This window comes from Artemia sp. Qi Xiang Cuo, chromosome 7 (genome assembly GCF_049724085.1).
Source record: "Artemia sp. Qi Xiang Cuo chromosome 7, ASM4972408v1, whole genome shotgun sequence".
In the NCBI taxonomy this organism is placed as follows: Eukaryota; Metazoa; Arthropoda; class Branchiopoda; order Anostraca; family Artemiidae; genus Artemia; species Artemia sp. Qi Xiang Cuo.
Genome location: NC_142800.1, coordinates 49,303,553 through 49,326,392, shown reverse-complemented (window position 1 = coordinate 49,326,392; position 22,840 = coordinate 49,303,553). Strand labels below are relative to the sequence as shown.

The following is a 22,840-nucleotide window of genomic DNA, read 5'->3' as shown; positions in this document are numbered from 1 at the left end:
GAACAAGAACTTTCAATTTCCAATCAAATGAGCCCTCTCTAAAGTTTATACGAGTATTCCTTCCATAAAAAATAATATGAAAGATTCGGAGAATCCTCAAATTACAACCCTTGCCTTGAGGGCTGTGGGGGAGTTGTCATCCTCAAAGACCTAATTTCCAGAACTTAAAAGTTCGTTGAATAAAATGGTTATCTCAAAATTTCGATTGGATGTGTGTGGGGAAATGGTGCGCGCGAGAGGGGGGTTAGTTGCCCTCCAATCAGTTTCGACTACTAAAAAGGACACTAGCCCTTTGAATTTCCAATCGAATCAGTCTTTTTTGAAGTTTCTACGCCTTCTATAAAAACCTTATATACCCCCAGAGGATAACTTAAAACCCTGGCCTTGAGGGTTGTGGGGGTGTGCCCTCCTCAAACACATATTTTCTATCTGGAAATCAACTACGCTGAACAAAATAACTATCTCACAATTTTGATTGGATGTGTTTGGGGTAATGATGGGCTATGGGAGGGGGCTAGTTGCCCTCCTATCACTTTTGAATATTAAAAAGGGCACTAGCCCTTTGAATTTCTAATCGAATGAGCCTTTTTGAAGTTTCTACGACAAGGCCTTCTATAAAAACCTTATATGCCCCCAGGGCATAACTTAAAATCCGTGCCCTAAGGGTTGTGGGGGACTGTCCTCCTCAAAAACATACTTTCTATCTGGAAATCAACTACGCTGAACAAAAAGGCTTTCTCAAAATTTTGATTGGATGTGTTTGGGGAAATGATGGGCGTGGGGGGGGCTAGTTGCCCTCCAATCACTTTTGACTATTAAACAGGGAACTATCCCTTTGAATTTCCAATCGAATGAGCCTTTTTGAAGTTTCTACGACAACGCGTTCTATAAAAACCTTATATGCCCCCAGGGCATAACTTAAAATCCTTGCCCTGAGGGTTGTGGGGGAGTGTCGTCCTCAAAAATATGTGTTCTGTGTGGAAATCAACTACGCTGAATAACATGGCTTTCTCAAATTTTTGATTGGATGTGTTTGGGTAAATGGTAGGCGTGAGAGGGGGGTTAGTTGCCTTCCAAACACTTTTGACTATCAAAAAGGGCACTATCCCTTTGAATTTTCAATCGAATGAGCCTTTTCTGTAGTTTCTACGATAACGCCTTTTATAAAAACATTATATGGCCCCAGAGCATAACTTAAAACCCTTGCCCTGAGGGTTGTGGGGGAGTGTCCTCCTCAAAAATATATTTTCTATCTGGAAATCAACTACGCTGAACAAAATGGCTTTCTCAAAATTTTGATTGGATGTGTTTGGGGAAAAGGTGGGCGTGAGAGGTGGGTTAGTTGCCCTCCAATCACTTTTGACTATTAAAAACGGCACTAGCCCTTTGAATTTCCAATCGAATGAGCCTTTTTAAAGTTTCTACGACAACGCGTTCTATAAAAACCTTATATGCCCCCAGGGCATAACTTAAAATCCATGCCCTGAGGGTTGTGGGGGAGTGTCCTCCTCAAAAATATATTTTATATCTGGAAATCAACTCACTGAACAAAATGGCTATCTCAAAATTTTGATTGGATGTGTTTGGGGACATGATGGGCGTGGGGGGGGGCTAGTTGCCCTCCAATCCCTTTCGACTATTAAAAAGGGCACCATCCCTTTGAATTTCCAATCGAATGAGCCTTTTTAAAGTTTCTATGACAACGCCTTCTATAAAAACCTTGTCTGCCCCCACGGCATAACTTAAAACCCTTGCCCTGAAGGTTGGGGGGGAGTGTCCTCCTCAAAAACCTATTTCCTATCTGGAAATCAACTTCGTTGAACCAAATAACTATCTAAAAAGTTTGATCAGAGGTGTTTGGGGGAATGATGGGCAGGGAGGGGGGCCAGTTACCCTCCAATCCCTTTAGACTATTAATAAGGGCACTATCCCTTTTAATTTCCAATCGAATGAGCCTTTTTGAAGTTTCTACGACAACGCGTTCTATAAAAACCTTATATGCCCCCAGGGCATAACTTAAAATCCATGCCCTGAGGGTTGGGGGGGAGTGTCCTCCTCAAAAATATATTTCCTATCTGGAAATCAACTGCGCGGAACAAAATGCCTATCTCAAAATTTTGATTGGATGTGTTTGGGGGACTGATGGGCCTGCGGGTGGCTAGTTGCCTTCCAATCACTTTCGACTATTCAAAACGACACTAGCCCTTTGAATTTCCAATCGAATTAGCCTTTTTTGAAGTTTCTACGACAATGCGTTCTATAAAAACCTTATATGCCCCCAGGGCATAACTTAAACCCTTGCCCTGAAGGTTGTGAGGGAATGTCCTCCTCAAAAACATATTTTCTATCTGGAAATCAACTACGCTGAACAAAATGGCTATCTCAAAATTTGTATGGGTGTTTTGGGGGGAAAAATGGGAGTGGCGGGGGGGCCTAGTTGCCCTCGAATCATTTTCTACTCTTCAATAGTGCACTAGCCATTTGAATTTTTAATTAATTGAGTCCTTTTTGAAGTTTGTACGACAACGACTTATATGAAAACCTTATATACCCCCAAGGTATTACTTAAATCCTATGCCCTGAGGGTTGTGCGGGATTGGCCTTCTCAGACACATATTTTATAATTTGAAATGAAATACACTTAACAAAATGGCTATATCAAAATTTTTATTGGATATATTTGGGGGAATGAGGGGCGGGGGGGGGCTAGTTGCCCTCCAATCACTTTCGACTATTAAAAAGGGCACTATCCCTTTCAATTTCCAATCGAATGAGCCTTTTTGAAGTTTCTACAACAACACGTTCTATAAAAACCTTATATGCCCCTAGGGCATAACTTAAAACCCTTGCCCTGAGGGTTGTGGGGGAGTATCCTCCTCAAAAATATATTTCCTATGTGGAAATCAACTACGCTGAACAAAATGGCTATCTCAAAATTTTGATTGGATGTGTTTGGGGAAAAGGTGGGAGTAAGTGGGGGGCTAGTTGCCCTCCAATCACTTTTGACTATTAAAAACGGCACTAGCCCTTTGAATTTCCAATCGAATGAGCCTTTTTTTAAGTTTCTTCGACAACGCCTTCTATAAAAACCTTATATGAGTAGTATGTTACCTTATACTTTGCCAAGGCAAAGTATAAGGTTTTCTATTGTGACATCGATTTTTTGGAGGTCAAACTCATGGATACATGTTTATTTTTTATTATTTTTTTTTTACTGGTATTTTTTCAATGAAGTCCATAGCACTTTGCAGAAACCCGTGAATGTAGGACTGAAAGTCCAATTACTAATCAAGTTAGTTTGACCGCCATTTTTGATCTGGTTAAGCGGGTATAATCTGGTTTGGTTTGTTATTGCGAGAGGATTGCTCAATTTACATCTTAGTGTTAACTGGGCAATGACTAAAGGAACATTTGGAGGTGAAGAAAAAAAGGGGGTCATTAGCGATTGGATAATTTTAACAAGAAATGACCAAAAAGTGTTTTGGAGGAGATGGAATGAATGTGTACTGTATAATACACAAGTGATGATTTGCACAGTGTTGTCAAGTTTAAATAGTTTAGAAATTACAAAAAATTAACAAGAAATGGCAGAAAAGTGTTTTGAGGGAGTTGAGTTGCACGAGGGTTGACTTGCACGAGGGTTCAGTTACATACGGATTCAGTTACACGGGGATTAGTTAAATGGGGTCGAGTAGCACGGAGGTTCAGTTGTACGGGGTTTCGGTAATACAGGGGTTCAGTTACATGGGGGGTTCAGTTGCACGGGGGGTATCCCTTTTTCGAAAATCAGGCTCCCTGTTTTCAAAATCCCTTTTTCTTCTGAGGCTTGGAGCATTTGGTGGCTAGATATTAAACGTAATGAAATTTATATAATTGCAATCTGCATAAAAACCCAATTCTTGTCAATTGTTATCAAAATTCCATTTTTGAGTTTTGGTTACAATTGAGCTAAGTCGCTCCTTCATTGCAATTTAACACTATGAACTATTTGATAAAACTTATTGGGCTAACGTCCTATTTTTAATTAACTCTGTAGCAAGCCGGAGTTTTTAAAGAACTATTCACGCTATTAAAGCTTAGTATTTCTGAGTCCAGTTGAAATGTGCACCATTTTAGAAAATTCTCTTTTTGGGGGAAGCTTTTGGTTCCTTTACGTGTACGTAAAGGACTGAAATACCCTTACAGGAACTAGAACTTTTTATCTTCCGTGAAAATATTCACAAGTATGGTATTACTTTTTCTATCTTCCACTGAAAAATTTAGAATTGAACTTTAAATTTCTTTATGTCTTTGTGAAATAAAGAACTGAAGTGGAAGATTTTTATTTTTTCTGGATAAATTAGAATTGAAATGTGTTCTTTGGTAAAATTCAGTAGGGAAATTGAACTTTCCTTAACTTCGTTGAGAAAATTTTAAATTGAACTTTAAATTTTTTCATCTATTTAACAAAAGTTGGAACTGAATTTAAGAAAATTTAGAATTAAAGTGAAACTTTCTATCTTCACAGAAAATAATCACAATAATAGTATAACTTTTCCTATCTTATATGGAAAAATTAGAGCTGAACTTTAAATTTTTTATTTGTTAGTGAACTTAAAACTGACATGGAAGCTTCACCTACGAAATACTAAGAAACCTTAGCTCAGAAAAGTCTGAAATATCCAACTACTCATCCCAAACTAAAATTTCCAGTCAAATGAGCCCTCTTGGGATATTTTAATACAACTAAGTCGATAGACAAAAAATATTTAAATCCTGAATTATGTAATCCATTCACGTTTACAGAAATTGTACATTTTTGTTACCAAACTCTGGTCTAGATTTCATCTTTAAAGAAACTGTACATTTTTCTTACAAAATTCTGGTCTATATATGCCCTTGATTAGGGAAGCTGTAAGAAAACTTGCTAGTTCGAAGTTCTTTAGTAAAATTCAGTAGGGAACTTGAACTTTTCTTCACTTCATTGAGAAAATTTAAAATTGAACTAGAACTTTTTATCTTCCGTGAAAATATTCACAAGTATGGTTTTACTTTTTCTATCTTCCACTGAAAAATTTAGAATTGAACTTTAAATTTTTTTATGTCTTTGTGAAATAAAGAACTTAAGTGGAAAATTTTTATTTTCTCTGGATAAATTAGAATTGAATTGTGTTCTTTGGTAAAATTCAGCAGGGAACTTGAACTTTCCTTGACTTCGTTGAGAAAATTTTAAATTTAACTTTAAATTTTTTCATCTCTTTGAGAAAAGTCGGAACTGAATTTAAGAAAATTTAGAATTAAAGTGAAACTTTCTATCTTCATAGAAAATAATCACAATAATAGTATAACTTTTCCTATCTTCTATGGAAAAATTAGAACTGAACTTTAAATTTCTTATGTCTTGGTGAACTTAAAACTGACGTGGAAGCTTCACCTACGAAATACTAAAAAACCTTAGCTCGGAAGAGTCTGAAATATCCAACTACTCATCCCAAACTAGAATTTACAGTCATATGAGCCCTCTTGGGATATTTTGGTACCACTAGGTCGACAGACCAATAAATATTTTTATTACACAAATTGAAAAACTCACACAGTCACAAACACAGACACTTACACACACATACAAAATTACACACACACAAAAAAACAAAAAAAAAAAAAAAAACCAAAAAAAAAAAAAAAAAAAAACTTACAATCACAAAAACTTACACAAACACAAAAACATCTTTGCTAGAAAACTACTCTACGTGAACCTAGATCAACCCAAGAAAAAAGTTTTTGTCACTCTAATAAGTTTATCGCTAGACATAGCTTTGGAGAAAATTTAAGTTTGAACAATTATTCGTTATTATTTCACCTCATGTTTGATTTAGTCTAGTAGCTCTACTTTTAGTTGAAAAATGTCCTCTTATGGGTTGTGGGAAAAAAAAAGTTTTTTGTCACTCTAATAAGTCTATCGCGTAAGGAACAACACCGCCGAATCTGAAGGTCTGATTTACATTCAGATTTATTGACTTTTTGGGGGGTTCGTTTCTCCCTTTTTCGAAAATCAGGCTCCCTGTTTTCAAAATCCCTTTTTCTTCAGAGGCTTGGAGCATTTGGTGGCTAGATATTAAACGTAATGAAATTTATATAATTGCAATCTGCATAAAAACCCAATTCTTATCAATTGTTATCAAAATTCCATTTTTGAGTTTTGGTTACAACTGAGCTAACTCGCTTCTTCATTACAATATAACACTATTAACAATGTGATCGAACTTATTGGGCTAATGTCCTATTTTTAATTAATTTTGGAAGAATCCGCAATTATGGAAGCATAATTCACGCTGTTAAAGATTAGTCTTTCCGATTCCAGTTGACCTATACACTATTTTCTAAAATTCTCTTTTTGGGGAAGCTTTTGGTTACTTTACGTGAACGCAAAAGACTAAAATACCCTTACAGGCGTCTTCTTTTCCTCGATATATTTTCTTACTTGGTTATTCAGCGTAAGCAGCAAATTTATGACAAATCCAGGGAAGAATTTTTTTTTGAAGCACGTTCTGGTTTTCATTACAAAGATGACGTTCCTTGCAAAAACACAATTTGCTCCCACAAAAGTATTTTTTTTATTAATTAAAAAACAAAAACAAAAAAAAAACACTTTTTCCACAAAATCAGTTTTTCAAAGAAAAGTAAAGAACACCATTAAACAAAAAATTAGCAAAAATAAAATCAAATAATCTACCAATCGTGAAACTGCCACAAATCAGCCTCGATAAATAAATGAAACCCAAAATGAACAGAAATTACAATAATTAACCGAGTCAAACTCAAAACGAGCAGAAATCACTCTAATAAGTCTATCGCGTAAGGAACAACATCGCTGAATCTGAAAGTCTGATTTACATTCAGATTTATTGACTTTTTGGGGGTGTTTCTCCCTTTTCGAAAATCAGGCTCCCTGTTTTCAAAATCCCTTTTTCTTCTGAGGCTTGGAGCATTTGGTGGCTAGATATTAAACGTAATGAAATTTATATAATTGCAATCTGCATAAAAACCCAATTCTTGTTAATTGTTATCAAAATTCCATTTTGAGCTTTGGTTACAATTGAGCTAAGTCGCTCCATCATTACAATTTAACACTTTGAACTATTTGATAAAACATATTGGGCTAACGTCCTATTTTTAATTAATCCTGTGGCAAGACGGAGTTTTTGAAGCACGATTCATGCTGTTAAAGCTTAGTATTTTTGAGTATTATTACGAGAATCATACGGGAGAGGAATCTATATCTTGGGGATTAAAAGTAATTAAAACTTCTTCTTATCAGATTCAAACGGTTAATAGCCCAAGCTTATGTGACTCAAATTTCTCTATAGAGTGCTAACGTGTATCTGTTGAAATAATTCAAGTCCAGTTTCAGAATTCCTATCAAGTCGAACATTAAAGCAAAAACAAAAAGATAAAAAAAAACCCTAATTTTAGACAGTTTTTTGGGAAACAAGGTGAAAGTAAAGTGCAACTCGTATAAATGAAACCTGAAGCGAACAAAAACTATAATAATTAACCGAGTCAATCTCAAAACGAGCAGAAATTAACATAAGCTGGACACTTAACTCCATTTGCCTTCCAAAGACACGAACAAAATTTGCACTTTACTGAAAAAATACAAATGGTTTAACTTTTACACCTTTAATAATTCAACTGACATTAACATTTTGATTACTAGAGGTTTTATTGACGTTACGTACCTATTAATTGGAATTTAACACCTAAGCGCACTTGCAAAATCACTGCACTAGTGTTTTGGATTTGCCAAGATTTAGATGTTAAGAGTGATAACATTTTTGTGTTTGTTCTAACGAACTGTAAGTAAGGAGCGACACGACTCAATAGTAACCGAAACTCTAAAAACCAATAACCCTACTTCGAAAGTTTCAAGCTCCTATTTGCAAAAATGTAGAATTAATTTCTTGAAGTAATTGATACTTAATGAAGAAAAAGGTGAAAATTATAGGTTTTACACACACAAACACACACAAAACAAAGGTTGCCCTCACTGAGAATGATAGACTTAGTGGGCATCTTGGAGCACAACGCAATTTGCATAGGTCCGACAACAGTTTGAACATTTCCACCAAACTGTGCGCAGTTGTAATATTCTCGAAACAGTTCACAACGCTGGGCTGCGTCTGTGTATGTGGGATCATAGGTTTGGATAGCCTATGTAAGCGCGCGTGAACTTCAGTAAAATATGCAATGTCGACAGAATTTTATTTCATTTTTTAAGTTTAATTTAGACGAGGTTACATGGCGGGCCATGAAACCTCGTCTAAATTAACCTTAAAAAATGACATAAACTCTTAACATTTAAATCTTGGCAAATCCAAAACACTAGTGCAGTGATTTTGCAAGTGCGCTTAGGTGTTAAATTCCAATTAATAGGCACGTAACGTCAATAAAACCTCTAGTAATCAAAATGTTAATGTCATTTGAATTATTAAAGGTGTAAAAGTAAAACCATTTGTATTTTTTCAGTAAAGTGCAAAGTTTGTTCGTGTCTTTGGAAGGCAAATGGAGTTTAGTGTCCAGCTTATGTTAATTTCTGCTCGTTTTGAGATTGACTTGGTTAATTATTATAGTGTTTGTTTGCTTCAGATTTCATTTATACGAGTTGCACTTTACTTTCACCTTGTTTCCCAAAAAACTGTCTAAAATTAGGGTTTTTTTTTCTCTTTTTGTTTTTGCTTTACTGTTCGACTTGATAGGAATTCTGAAACTGGACTTGAATTATTTCAACAGATACACGTTAGCACTCTATAGAGAAATTTGAGTCACATAAGCTTGGGCTATTAAGCGTTTGAATCTGATAGGAAGAAGTTTTAATTACTTTTAATCCCCAAGATATAGATTCCTCTCCCGTATGATTCTCGTAATAATACTCAGAAATACTAAGCTTTAATAGCGTGAATCGTGCTTCAAAAACTCCGGCTTGCTACAGGATTAATTAAAAATAGGACGTTAGCCCAATAAGTTTTATCAAATAGTTCATAGTGTTAAATTGTAATGAAGGAGCGACTTAGCTCAATTGTAACCAAAGCTCAAAAACGGAATTTTGATAACAATTAACAAGAATTGGGTTTTTATGCAGATTGCAATTATATAAATTTCATTACGTTTAATATCTAGCCACCAAATGCTCCAAGCCTCAGAATAAAAAGGGATTTTGAAAACAGGGAGCCTGATTTTCGAAAAAGGGAGAAACACCCCCCAAAAAGTCAATAAATCTGAATGTAAATCAGACTTTCAGATTCAGCGATGTTGTTGCTTACGCGATAGACTTATTAGAGTGATTTCTGCTCGTTTTGAGTTTGACTCGGTTAATTATTGTAATTTCTGTTCATTTTGGGTTTCATTTATTTATCGATGCTGATTTGTGTCAGTTTCACGATTGGTAGATTATTTGATGTTAATTTTGCTAATTTTTTGTTTAATGGAATTATTTACTTTTATTTTAAAAACTTATTTTGTGGAAAATGTTTTTTTTTTTTTTTTTTTTATAATTAAGAACGAAAATCCTTTGTGGGAACAACTTATGTTTTTGCGAGGAACGTTACTTTCGTAATGAAACCCAGAAAGCGTTACAGAAAAAAATTCTTCCTTGGATTTGCCATAAATTAGCTGCTTACGCTGAATAGCCAAGTAAGCAAATATATTGAAGAAAAGAAGACGTCTCTAAGGGTATTTCAGTCCTTTACGTACACGTAAAGGAACCAAAAGCTTCCCCAAAAAGAGAATTTTCTAAAATAGTGCACATTCCAACTGGACTCAGAAATACTAAGCTTTAATAGCGTGAATCGTGCTTCAAAAACTCCGGCTTGCTACAGGATTAATTAAAAATAGGACGTTAGCCCAATAAGTTTGATCAAATAGTTCAATGTTAAATTGTAATGAAGGAGCGACTTAGCTCAGTTGTAACCAAAACTCAAAAATGGAATTTTGATAACAATTGACAAGAATTGGGTTTTTATGCAGATTGCAATTATATAAATTTCATTACGTTTAATATCTAGCCACCAAAGGCTCCAAGCCTCTGAAGAAAAAGGGATTTTGAAAACAGGGAGCCTGATTTTCGAAAAAGGGAGAAACGAACCCCCCCAAAAAGTCAATAAATCTGAATGTAAATCAGACCTTCAGATTCAGCGGTGTTGTTCTTTACGCGATAGACTTATTAGAGTGACAAAAAACTTTTTTTTTCCCACAACCCATAAGAGGACATTTTTCAACTAAAAGTAGAGCTACTAGACTAAATCAAACATGAGGTGAAATAATAACGAATAATTGTTCAAACTTAAATTTTCTGTAAAGCTATGTCTAGCGATAAACTTATTAGAGTGACAAAAACTTTTTTCTTGGGATTGATCTAGGTTCACGTAGAGTAGTTTTCTAGCAAAGATGTTTTTGTGTGTGTGTAAGTTTTTGTGTGTGTGTGTAAGTTTTTGTGTGTGTCTGTGTGTGTGTGTGTGTAAGTTTTTATGTGTGTGTGTAAGTTTCTGTGTGTGTGTATGTGTGAGTTTTTGCGTGTGTGTATTCAAAATATTTTTGGTCTATCGACCTAGTGGTACCAAAATATCGTAAGAGGGCTCATTTGGCTGGAAATTATAGTTTGGGATGAGTAGTTGGATATTTCAGACTTTTCTGAGCTAAGGTTTCTTAGTATTTTGTAGGTGAAGCTTCCATGTCAGTTTTAAGTTCACTAACACATAAAAAATTTAAAGTTCAGCTCTATTTTTTCCATGGAAGATAAAAAAGGTTATACTATTATTGTGATTTTTTTCTATGAAGATAGAAAGTTTCACTTTAATTCTAAATTTTCTTAAATTCAGTTCCGACTTTTGTCAAAGAGATGAAAAAATTTAAAGTTCAATTTAAAATTTTCTCAATGAAGTCAAGGAAAGTTCAAGTTCCCTACTGAATTTTACCAAAGAACACAATTCAATTCGAAATTAACCATAGAAAATAAAAATCTTCCACTTAAGTTCTTTATTTCACAAGGACTTAAATAAATTTACATTTCAATTCTAAATTTTTCAGTGGAAGATAGAAAAAGTAATACCATACTTGTGAATATTTTCAAAGACGATAAAAAGCTCTAGTTCAATTTTAAATTTTCTCAATGAAGTGAAGAAAAGTTCAAGTTCCCTACTGAATTTTACCAAAGAACTTCGAACTAGCAAGTTTTCTTACAGTTTCCCTAATCAAAGGTAAATCTAGACCAGAATTTGGTAAGAAAAATGTAGTTTCTGTAAAAATGAAATCTAGACCAGAATTTGGTAACAAAAATGTACAGTTTCTGTAAAAGTGACTGAATTACATAATCAAGAATTTAAATATTTTTGGTCTATCGACCTAGTGGTACCAAAATATCCTAAGAGGGCTCATTTGACTGGAAATTTTAGTTTGGGATGAGTAGTTTGATATTTCAGACTTTTCTGAGCTAAGGTTTCCTAGTATTTCGTAGGTGAAGCTTCCACGTCAGTTTTAAGTTCACCAAGACATAAAAAATTTAAAGTTCAGTTCTAATTTTTCCATTGAAGATAGGAAAAGTTATACTATGATTGTGATTTTTTTCTATGAAGATAGAAAGTTTCACTTTAATTCTAAATTTTCTTAAATTTAGTTCCGACTTTTTCTCAAAGATATGAAAAAATTTAAAGTTCAATTTAAAATTTTCTCAACGAAGTCAAGGAAAGTTCAAGTTCGTTTTTATGCAGATTGCAATTATATAAATTTCATTACGTTTAATATCTAGCCACCAAATGCTCCAAGCCTCAGAAGAAAAGGGGATTTTGAAAACAGGGAGCCTGATTTTCGAAAAAGGGAGAAACACCCCCCCCCAAAAGTCAGTAAATCTGAATGTAAATCAGATCTTCAGATTCAGCGGTGTTGTTCCTTACGCGATAGACTTATTAGTGACAAAAAACTTTTTTTTTCCACAACCCACAAGAGGACATTTTTCAACTAAAAGTAAAGAGCTACTAGACTAAATCAAACATTAAGTGAAATAATAAAGAATAATTGTTCAAACTTAAATCTTCTGTAAGGCTATGTCTAGCGATAAACATAGTAGAGTGACAAAAACTTTTTTCTTGGGTTGATCTAGGTTCACGTAGAGTAGTTTTCTAGCAAAGATGTTTTTGTGTTTGTGTAAGTTTTTGTGTGTGTGTGTGTGTGTGTGTGTGTGTGTGTAAGTTTATATTCTGTGTGTGTGTAAGTGTGAGTTTTTGCGTGTGTGTAATCAAAATATTTTTGATCTGTCGACCTAGTTGTACTAAAATATCCCAAGAGGGCTCATTTGACTGTAAATTCTAGTTTGGGATAATTAGTTGCATATTTCAGACTTTTCCGGGCTAAGGTATCCTAGTATTTCGTAGGTGAAGATTCCACGTCAGTTTTAAGTTCACCAAGACATAAAAAATTTAAAGTTCAGTTCTAATTTTTCCATAGAAGATAGGAAAAGTTATACTATGATTGTGATTATTTTCTATGAAGATAGAAAGTTTCACTTTAATTCTAAATTTTCTTAAATTCAGTTCCGACTTTTCTCAAAGAGATGAGAAAATTTAAAGTTCAATTTAAAATTTTCACAACGAAGTCAAGGAAAGTTCAAGGTCCCTACTGAATTTTACCAAAGAACACAATTCAATTCTAATTTATCCAGAGAAAATAAAAATCTTCGACTTAAGTTCTTTATTTCACAAGGACATAAAGAAATTTAAAGTTCAATTCTAAATTTGTCAGTGGAAGATAGAAAAAGTAATACCATACTTGTGAATATTTTCCCAGAAGATAAAAAGTTCTAGTTCAATTTAAAATTTTCTCGATGAAGTGAAGAAAATTTCAAGTTCCCTACTGAATTTCACTAAAGAACTTCGAACTAGTAAGTTTTCTTACAGCTTCCCTAATCAAGGGTAAATATAGACCAAAATTTGGTAAGAAAAATGTACAGTTTCTGTAAAAATGAAATCTAGACCATAATTTGGTAACAAAAATTTACAATTTCTGTAAACGTGACTGGATTACATAATCCAGAATTTAAATATTTTTGGTATATCGACTTTGTTGTACCAAAATATCCCAAGAAGGCTCGTTTGAACGGACATTCTAGTTTGGGATGAGTAGTTGGATATTTCAGACTTTTCTGAGCTAAGGTTCCTTAGTATTTCGTAGGTGAAGCTTCCACGTCAGTTTTAAGTTCACCAACACATAAGAAATTTAAAGTTCAGTTCTAATTTTTCCATAGAAGATAGGAAAAGTTATACTATTATTGTGATTATTTTCTATGAAGATAGAAAGTTTCACTTTAATTCTAAATTTTCTTAAATTCAGTTCCGACTTTTCTCAAAGAGATCAAAAAATTTAAAGTTCAATTTAAAATTTTCTCAACGAAGTCAAGGAAAGTTCAAGTTCCCTACTGAATTTTACCAAAAAACACAATTCAATTCTAATTTATCCATATAAAATAAAAATCTTCCACTTAAGTTCTTTATTTCACAAAGACATAAAGATATTTAAAGTTCAATTCTAAATTTTTCAGTGGAAGATAGAAAAAGTAATACCATACTTGTGAATATTTTCCCGTAAGATAAAAAGTTCTAGTTCAATTTTAAATTTTCTCAATGATGTGAAGAAAAGTTCAAGTTCCCTACTGAATTTTACCAAAGAACTTCGAACTAGCAAGTTTTCTTACAGCTTCCCTAATCAAATGTAAATCTAGACCAGAATTTGGTAAGAAAAATGTACAGTTTCTGTAAAAATGAAATCTAGACCAGAATTTGGTAACAAAAATGTACAGTTTCTGTAAAAGTGACTGAATTACATAATCAAGAATTTAAATATTGTTGGTCTATCGACCTAGTGGTACCAAAATATTCTAAGAGGGCTCATTTGACTGGAAATTCTAGTTTGGGATGAGTAGTTGGATATTTCAGACTTTTCTGAGCTAAGGTTTCTTAGTATTTCGTAGGTGAAGCTTCCATGTCAGTTTTATGTTCACTAACACATAACAAATTCAAAGTTCAGTTCTATTTTTTCCATAGAAAATAGTAAAAGTTATACTCTTATTGTGATTATTTTCTATGAAGATAGAAAGTTTCACTTTAATTCTAAATTTTCTTAAATTCAGTTCCGACTTTTTTCAAAGAGATGAAAAAATTTAAAGTTCAATTTAAAATTTTCACAACGAAGTCAAGGAAAGTTCAAGTTCTCTACTGAATTTTACCAAAGAACACAATTCAATTCTAATTTATCCAGAGAAAATAAAAATCTTCCACTTAAGTTCTTTATTTCACAAAGACATAAAGAAATTTTAAGTTCAATTCAAAATTTTTCAGTGGAAGATAGAAAAAGTAATACCATACTTGTGAATATTTTCCCGGAATATAAAAAGTTCTAGTTCCTGTAAGGGTATTTCAGTCCTTTACGTACACGTAAAGGAACCAAAAGCTTCCCCCCAAAAAGAAGAATTTTCTAAAATGGTGCACAGATCAACTGGACTCAGAAATACTAAGCTTTAATAGCGCGAATCGTGCTTTAAAAACTACGGCTTGCTAGAGGATTAATTAAAATAGGACGTTAGCCCAATAAGTTTTATCAAATAGTTCATAGTGTTAAATTGTAATGAAGGAGCGACTTAGCTCAATTGTAACCAAAACTCAAAAATAGAATTTTGATAACAATTGACAAGAATTGGCTTTTTATGCAGATTGCAATTATATAAATTTCATTACGTTTAATATCTAGCCACCAACTAATCCAAGCCTTAGAAGAAAAAGGGATTTTGAAAACAGGGAGCCCGATTTTCGAAAAAGGGATACGCCCCGGGCACCGGAACCCCCCCGGGACATGACTCTCGGGCTCACCACACCCTCGGACCACTGCACCTCTTTGCTAGTCGCCCCCCGGGAACTCAGCCCCGGGTACTTGACTCCGGATGTAACTGAACCCACGTGCAAGTCAACCCTCGTGCAACTCAACTCCCTAGAAACTCTTTTCAGCCATTTCATGTTAATTTTTTTGATTTCTAAACTTTTTGAAACTGTCAACACTTTGCAAATTATCACTTGTGTATTAGACAATACACATTCATTCCATCTCCTCCAAAACACTTTTCGGTCATTTCTTGTTAAAATTATCCAATCTCTAATTACCCTTTTTTTTTTCTCCACCTTCAAATGTTCCTTTAGTCATTGCCCAGTTAACACTAAGATGTAAATTGAGTAATCCTCTCGCAATAACAAACCAAACCAGATTATACCCGCTTAACCAGATCAAAAAATGGCGGTCACACTAAATTGATTAGTAATTGGACTTTCAGTCCTACATTCACGGGTTTATGCAAAGTTCTATGGACTTCATTGAAAAAATACCGGTTAAAAAAAAAAAAAATAAATAAACATGTATTCACGAGTTTGACCTCCAAAAAATCGATGTCACAATAGAACACCCGTCTCTTTGAAAGGTGTAATGACATGTAGAAATGTTTACCTACCAGAAAAACCTGTTTGGTACGGGGGCCTTGGCAAAATATAAGGTAACATACTACTTATATGCCCCCAGGGCATAACTTAAAATCCTTGCCCTGAGGGTTGTGGGGGAGTGTCCCCCTCAAAAATATATTTTCTATCAGGAAATCGACTACGCTGAACAAAATAGCTATCTCAAATTTTGGATTGGTTTTTTGGGGGTGATTGGTGGGCGTGTGGGGTGGGGGGTTTGGTTCCCTCCCGTCCCTTTCGACTATTTAAAAGGGCACTAGAACTCTCGATTTCCAATCGAATGAGCCCCCTTTGAAGTTTCTAAGACGACCCCTTCCGTATGAAGTGCCTCTGGGGAAAAAAATAGTAATAATAAAACATTGGAGGCGCAAGACCTTTACTATAGGCAACGCTACAGCGTTGCCTCTGATTCGATAGCTTCTTAAAACAACAAACATTGATTTACTATCAGTTCAGATATTGTAGCCTCCTTATATTATATTTTAGAACGTTGAAAAGGGCTAGAGAAACAGCATAAAAAGACAAAATTAGCATTATTTGCGTTCGAAACAAAGAAATCGAAGAAATCGTGCTTAATAAGAGAAGCGCAGTAGATTCTCAGCAATCAGTAAGGTCAAGATGATAAGTACCCGCTTGAAGACGGAGATGCTAAAAGTAAAACAGCAACTGATTGAGATTACTGGGACCCTATTAGGCCTCTTGTTAACATATTTGGGTGCTTATGCATTTTATGGTACCCACCGCTATATACTGTATAAGGAACTACTAATGGAAACCGTCAGACGGGTATTTGCAAGAGATTGCTAATTGCGTTTACGATATTTAAACTGTTGTTTTTTTTTGGGTTTAGGGGGGGGAGGTACCCAGGTTAGGTTACGTATTTAATATATGCTATGCTTTACCCCCCACCCCCGCCCATAATGTGCAAATAAATAGCCCAAATTTGCTTCTAAACTATTATATATTCATCCTATTTTATCATATTTTATTAGTATTAACCAAACTTGACTTCTTTCATGGGTACCGTATAATGCAGAAGTACCCATATTTGTTTTTGTAGTTGCAATATGATATGGTGAAAAACTGTCCGTCTTTGCTTTAATCATTCAATTTCTTACCGTTCCTCTATACGGTAAATTTGCGTCGGATTTTGTCTCAAATCCACCAAGTCAACTTTTCTTAGTGAATGATTTCATTGACTTTATACTGTTCGGCCGAACCAAGGCCCAACGTAGCCACTGAGGTTTCATGTGAATTTAAATGCAATCGAACAGTCAAAATTGTACGAGTGGGGAGCATCAAAAGCGTCTTATCTAAATTTATTAAAATATTCCTAGATAGTTATTCAACTAGATCTTGGGGGGATTAACCTTATTCCTTATGTGTACAATAAGTTGCTATCTTACTGTAATGAATAAATTATATTTCGCTTAGAAAATTCAGCTGAATTCCGCCCCCATGTATTGCTGTGCAAAGCATTATCCAAATCAATACCGACAAATGGAACTATAATCTACAGATTAACCACATAAATAAACGACGAAGAGCGTACACGAGCAAGAGGCATGCAGGATGGGTCTAGGCGTTTACCCCGCGGAAAATCCCCCCCCCCCCCCCGCCGTCCCGCGGCTCGTTGGTTTCCATTAACTTTTGACTGTTAAAAAAGGACTAGAACTCTCAATTTCTGATCGAACAAGCATCCTCCTAAGTTTCTACAACCATTAGACGGAGGTGGGGATGAGGAAGGGGCAGTCCCCCTTCTATACGGATTAAATTCTACTCATTTTGGGATTTAGTGTTACTCTTTACTTTTATAATAACAGCGTAGACAAGAAATATTCCCAGAAATCAAGAGGGATTAAATATCAATTTCGGATTTTTGATGCGTTTCTTAAAGTTTTTGCCCCCCCCCCCCCAAAAATTAATCCCCCTAAAAACGGCCCTGAAAACTGTACACCAATTTCTACCTCCAACCTCCCCTTGCCTCTCTCTTAGAACTAAAGGACACCCTAGACGGTCAATCATTTTGATCAAAAGCTTCCATCAATCAATTGATTAAAGCACTATCAATTGATAGTGCTTAATTCTATATTTATCTCAAGGCTCAATGAGAATTAGAATATTTAGGCATTAAAATGCACCCTTTGAAGCATCTCCCTCCTTCCCTAACTAGCCAAACAAATACAGAATTAGTTCTAAGGGAGAAAGAAGCGGAGGGTGGAAGTAGAAATTGATATATAATCCCCGGGGCCGTATCCAGGACTTTTTTTAGGGGGTTATTTTTTCGGGAGGAGTATAAAAAAACTTTAAAACATACCAAAAAGGTGGAATTGATATTTAATCCCTCTTGATTTCTGGGAATATTTCTTGTCTACGCTGTTATTATGAAAGTAAAGGGTAACATTAAACCCCAAAATGAGCAGAATTCATTACATGTAGGAAGGGGAATGCCCCTTCCTCATCCCCATCTCCACCTTATGGTAACAGAAACTTCGGAACTTCGGAGGAGTCCTTTTTTTACAAGTCAAAAGTGATTGGAAACCACCACCCACAGGGGGTATTTTCCGGGGGAGAGTTCCATAGGGAGGGGGGGGGGATAAACGCCAGCTTCCATACAAGATATTATTTGAATCGGCACACAACCTGATTGTAATCTATCTGTCACTATCCTACAGAGCTACGGGCTTTCACAACTTGCTAAGGTCGGCCAAGAGGAACACCATTACGTCCCCCGAAAGATTCTGGTTGGGCCTACTGAGATTCTATTTTCAATTATATTCTCTCGATTCTCATTTTTAATCTTTTTTTTCTTTATTTTTTTTTTTCAACTCCATATATATGATTAAAAATAGCCCGCTTATGTCATCTCTACCTCCATCCTCTATAAGTGGTTCTCAAACTATGGTACGCGTACCCCCTGGGGGTACGCAGCAATTTTTAGGGGACACGTGGCCGGCCAACAAAAAAAGACTTTAACTCTAGAACTGGCAATTTTATTTATATTTTAGATATAGTTTACTTAGTACGGGTAACTGAGAAGGGATATAAACATGTACTGTGGGTAAAAAGGGGTAGTGTCTACATAAGTTTGAGGACCACTGCTCTATAAGACTAGTTCTATCAAATATGCACTGTTCGTCGTTTACATGTGCGAGGAGTAGGATAGTGCCCAATAAATAGCGCAACTTATCAAATCAATTGCCGGAAAATTGACACGTCATTTTTAATAGGAATTTAACGACCATACTGACACCTTGAGTCATACGGACATTGCTTATGATTCGATTTATTCGTGTTTCTTGTATTTCATTCGGCCTTTAGTACAACAATAGTCTCAACTTGTGATTTATAGACCTAAATGGTATTCAGAATTACAGTTTCACAGGTAACCAGTATTTCTGGTATAGATCCATCTTTTTCTTTCGCAAATACTGTAAAAACTGTTTATGGCCAAAGTCACAAAAAAGCATGAATTATACGACGGACAATATTACTGTAATGAGGGCAAAAATGTTACAGGTTCTGAAAAGGCCAACAACAGCTTTAACTTTATAAGAAAAAAAACAGGTTGGGCATTTTACCTGTTCCAAGTATATGCCTGATTTTCAGATAGGCGATTGCCAGACGCATCACTGATGCTTTGTCCATGTGATTGATAACATTACTAGGAACAGGTAGAGTATTGGCCAAATCAGTAAATATTTCCGATTCTTTACTTCTTCGACAACGAGCTGCATCACGGCTTTTCTCTTTTCTTTTTTCTGAATTCCTAAAAACAAATAGTAAGTAATTAATTCAATTAGCGAGAACACATCACTAAACTTCATTTCTCTGCAGGGTATACGCAATTTGATAGTTCTGTCGAATTAGATCTTTGCCAAATTGCTAGTACTTCGACTGTAAAAAACCTCGATCGCCTCAATAATACAAAAAAAACAATTTTGTTTTTTGAGGTTACCCTGAATGGCTCAATTAGGCGCGTACAAATGAGCTTGTTAGAAGTCGAATTAAGCATAATGGAAAGTGAAGTTATGCAAACAGGAAAAAGAGGGAAATCGCGAAGTCTTAAGATATACAGGATGGTGAAACCCAAAAATTTTGTGTATGTTCCTGCCCGCACCTTTAAGTTAGGGCCATAACTGCAAAAATAATTGGGCCAAACGTGCTTGCTTCTCCGACACTTTCACCCAAACAGATTCAGTATAGTTCAATAAAATGTAAAAAAAAAATCTATCAGGTTATGTTGAGTGGGATATTGAACAAAATCATACTACACAATAGTAGTAACCGTACAATGCATTGAAAAGGGACAAGGAAACTTACGCCTAAGGCATAGATATGTGTGTAAGTTTTCAATGCATTGGACGGTTACCAGGGTCATTTGCGTACAAACAGGTATACAGGTCTTTACACTATAGGAACGACTCAATTTCAAATTTCAGTTCATTTTTTTTTAGTTCAAAAAACCGATGTCTCTTATTTTTTACTCGCCTATTATTTTATGTATATAGTCTGGTTCCATATTTTTTTCTCCATCAGTTTCGAGTCGTGTTTATTCTTGTTAGAATTTTTTGTAATTAAAAATAAAAAAATGTTAAATATAAACATTTTCTTGTGTGTAAAAAATATTCCCATTTTTAAAAAGAAATTGTCAGTAAGTTAAGTAAGAAATTCTTTCCTTACACTAGAATTAAGGGATACTTATACACTTAGAAGCTTGTTGTTTTTAGGAGCTGAAAAAACCTCTAATTCTCTTATAGGTTGAAATTTACGGTTTGATTTTTTATCAATATCACTGGTCTTTTAGATGTTTTTTTGAAAAAAATTGCTTATCTTTTCGATCGGTAATTTGGGGTTAGAATAAAAAGTTGATTTTTTAATGTATTAATTGTTACAAAAGTTTCCTTTTTTATAAAGATCAGTGTCTTTTTTTTTATATGAAAGTTTTTTAAAATACTTACTGGCCAGTCTGCATTTAAGTTTTGATTTTTTTTTTATCGTTATAATTTTGTCTTTTAGTAGTTTTTTTGAAAAAAAATTTCTTAGATTTTGGATCGGTAATTTTGTATTATAATAAAATTTTTATTTTTTAATGTATTAATTTTTAAAAAATATTACTTTTTTATCAATATAATGTTCTTTTTTTTAACAATATAATTGTTTTTTTTTTTTTAGGGATGTTTTTTAAAAAAATTAAAGGACAGTATTCATTTATTTTTTTATTTTTTTAATTTTACTTTAGAATTTTTTTTTATTTTTTTTAAAAAAATTTTTTATCTATATTTAAAAAAAAAAATTTTTTTAAATAATTTAAATTAATAAAATAAAATTAATTATTTTAAAAAAAATAAAATGAATTTTTTTTTCAATTAATTTGACCAATGAAATACCCCCCCTTCTGAAAAGATGGCAAGATATAGCTAAGTTATACTAATGCAAGCTACAATACATTCAGTTATCAAATTCGCTACTAGAACTACACAAGACCAGCCAATGCCTGCGAATCTTTTAATAGTAGTAGGTCGTATTAAGGTTTCAACCCTACGCCTGAGGCATGGGGATGCATGTGTACTTTAAACAAATTGGGGTTACCAGTGTCATTATCATAGAGGTATCATTTCTATAGACGGTATAGTAATTTGAAATATCATGTGGAATTTGCTTGAAGGTATATACTTTGCGTACGTGCCCGTACCAAACAGGTTGGTTATAATCCGTTCTGGTTCAATTTTTTTCTGACATAAGTAACTGAATTTCTATTTCATGACATACAAGTTTTTTTTAGGTTACATCCTTGTTGGAAAAACAGGTGTGTCTTTTTTAGAAGCTAATTATTTTTGTATATATTCAAGTTCCAAATTAGATTCCTCAACAGTTTTGAATAGTTTATTGAACATAACACAACTGACATTTTTTGTAAGCATTTACATAGAAAATGGATAATTCTAAGCAATTTCTGGTGAGTAAAAATTTTCTCATTATTATAATAAAAAAAAGAAATTGTCTTGTCATTAAGTTAAGGAAGAAATTCTTTCCTTACACTATAACTAAGGGTAATTATATAATTAGAAGCCTTTTTTTTTTTGGTGCTGAAACCACTAAATAATTCTCCTATTGGTTTTATGTTACGGCGGCTTTTTTTTTTTTTTTTTTTTTAGGTGTGTTTTTGAAAATACTTCCCGGCCTTGCTTAATTTATTGGTTGATTTTTTATCTTTTAATTTTAAAATTTTTTTTTATTTTTTTGAAAAAAAAGTGAATGTAAATATTGAAAAAAAAAAAAATGTTTTGCACTAAATTAAAATAAAAAAAAAAAAATTGAAAATTTCCCAAAACTAAAAAGCATTTTTTTTCAATGAAGTTGACACATTCACTCCCCCCCCTTCTGAAAAGATGGCCCGATATATATAATCTATATTAATTCAATATACAATACCTTCAGTTATCAAATTCGATGCTAGAACTACACAAGACCCGGACCAGCCAGTGCATGTGAATCTTTTAATGACAGGGACCTCTGACCCCCGTGTTAGCTCCATATCAGCTGGAAGGAACTTGAAAAGGGAGTGGACTGCCTTATATAATGCCTCAGCTCAGCCTGAAGATTCAGCTACTGTAGATTGTGAGCTTAACCCCCCTCAAGTTTTGCCAAGGAGTTCAGATATAGAAGTCCAATCAGAATTTGTAAGTATATACATAATTTCTTTTGTTTCTATTCTTATTTTCAAAAAATAAGGTAAATTTTCTCAGGCGCATAGCTTTTGATTATTAAAAATTAAAATTTGTTTCTAAAAACTATTTAATTTTATTTACTTAACAAAATTTTCGTGTGTATATAAATGAATTATTATAATACATTTATATAACAAAAAAAAAAAACCATACCACGTAAATTATAAACAAGATGCATTCAAATGCAAAAATTACAAAATTCAATTTAGACAAATAAAAAACTAAATATTTGAAAAAAACGAAAGTGAAAAAAATTGCTCCAATAAAGGTAACGCGCACTTTTAGACTGGTATTTTTGCCCTAATGCATTTGCATACATCCGCTACCTTATCAGATCTACCATCGCTTTTCAATCCGATATGAATTCTAAGTGGGGTCGCATGCAAAGTGGACTTTAAATAGCAAGATGTATATCTTCAATAAGCAATTTACAAAGTGGAAAAGGTTTTTTGCTAATTTCCAAATATGTCTTAACGGTAATGTTAATAAACATTATTTGGGTGAAGCCGGGTTTGGTCATTTCATTGAAAAACTGAGTTTTTTTCTATAAAGACTGTGAGGCTGTTCTATTTGAACAGTGTTGTG

The 22,840-nt window shown here is 34.0% G+C and overlaps 1 protein-coding gene across 1 annotated transcript in view; it reads right to left on the bottom strand.

Annotated features, from left to right (window-relative positions):
- Window positions 1-22,598, bottom strand: part of LOC148950370 (uncharacterized) — a 186,788-nt gene extending 164,190 nt beyond the window's left edge. The window contains exons 1-2 of the mRNA XM_089091851.1: window positions 22,582-22,598; window positions 19,106-19,293 (exon numbers count right to left, since the gene is read on the bottom strand). Coding sequence (XP_088947977.1) covers window positions 19,106-19,293; window positions 22,582-22,598 — 205 coding nt within the window. The remainder of the gene's footprint in view (window positions 1-19,105; window positions 19,294-22,581) is intronic.
- Window positions 22,599-22,840: the final 242 nt, after the last annotated feature.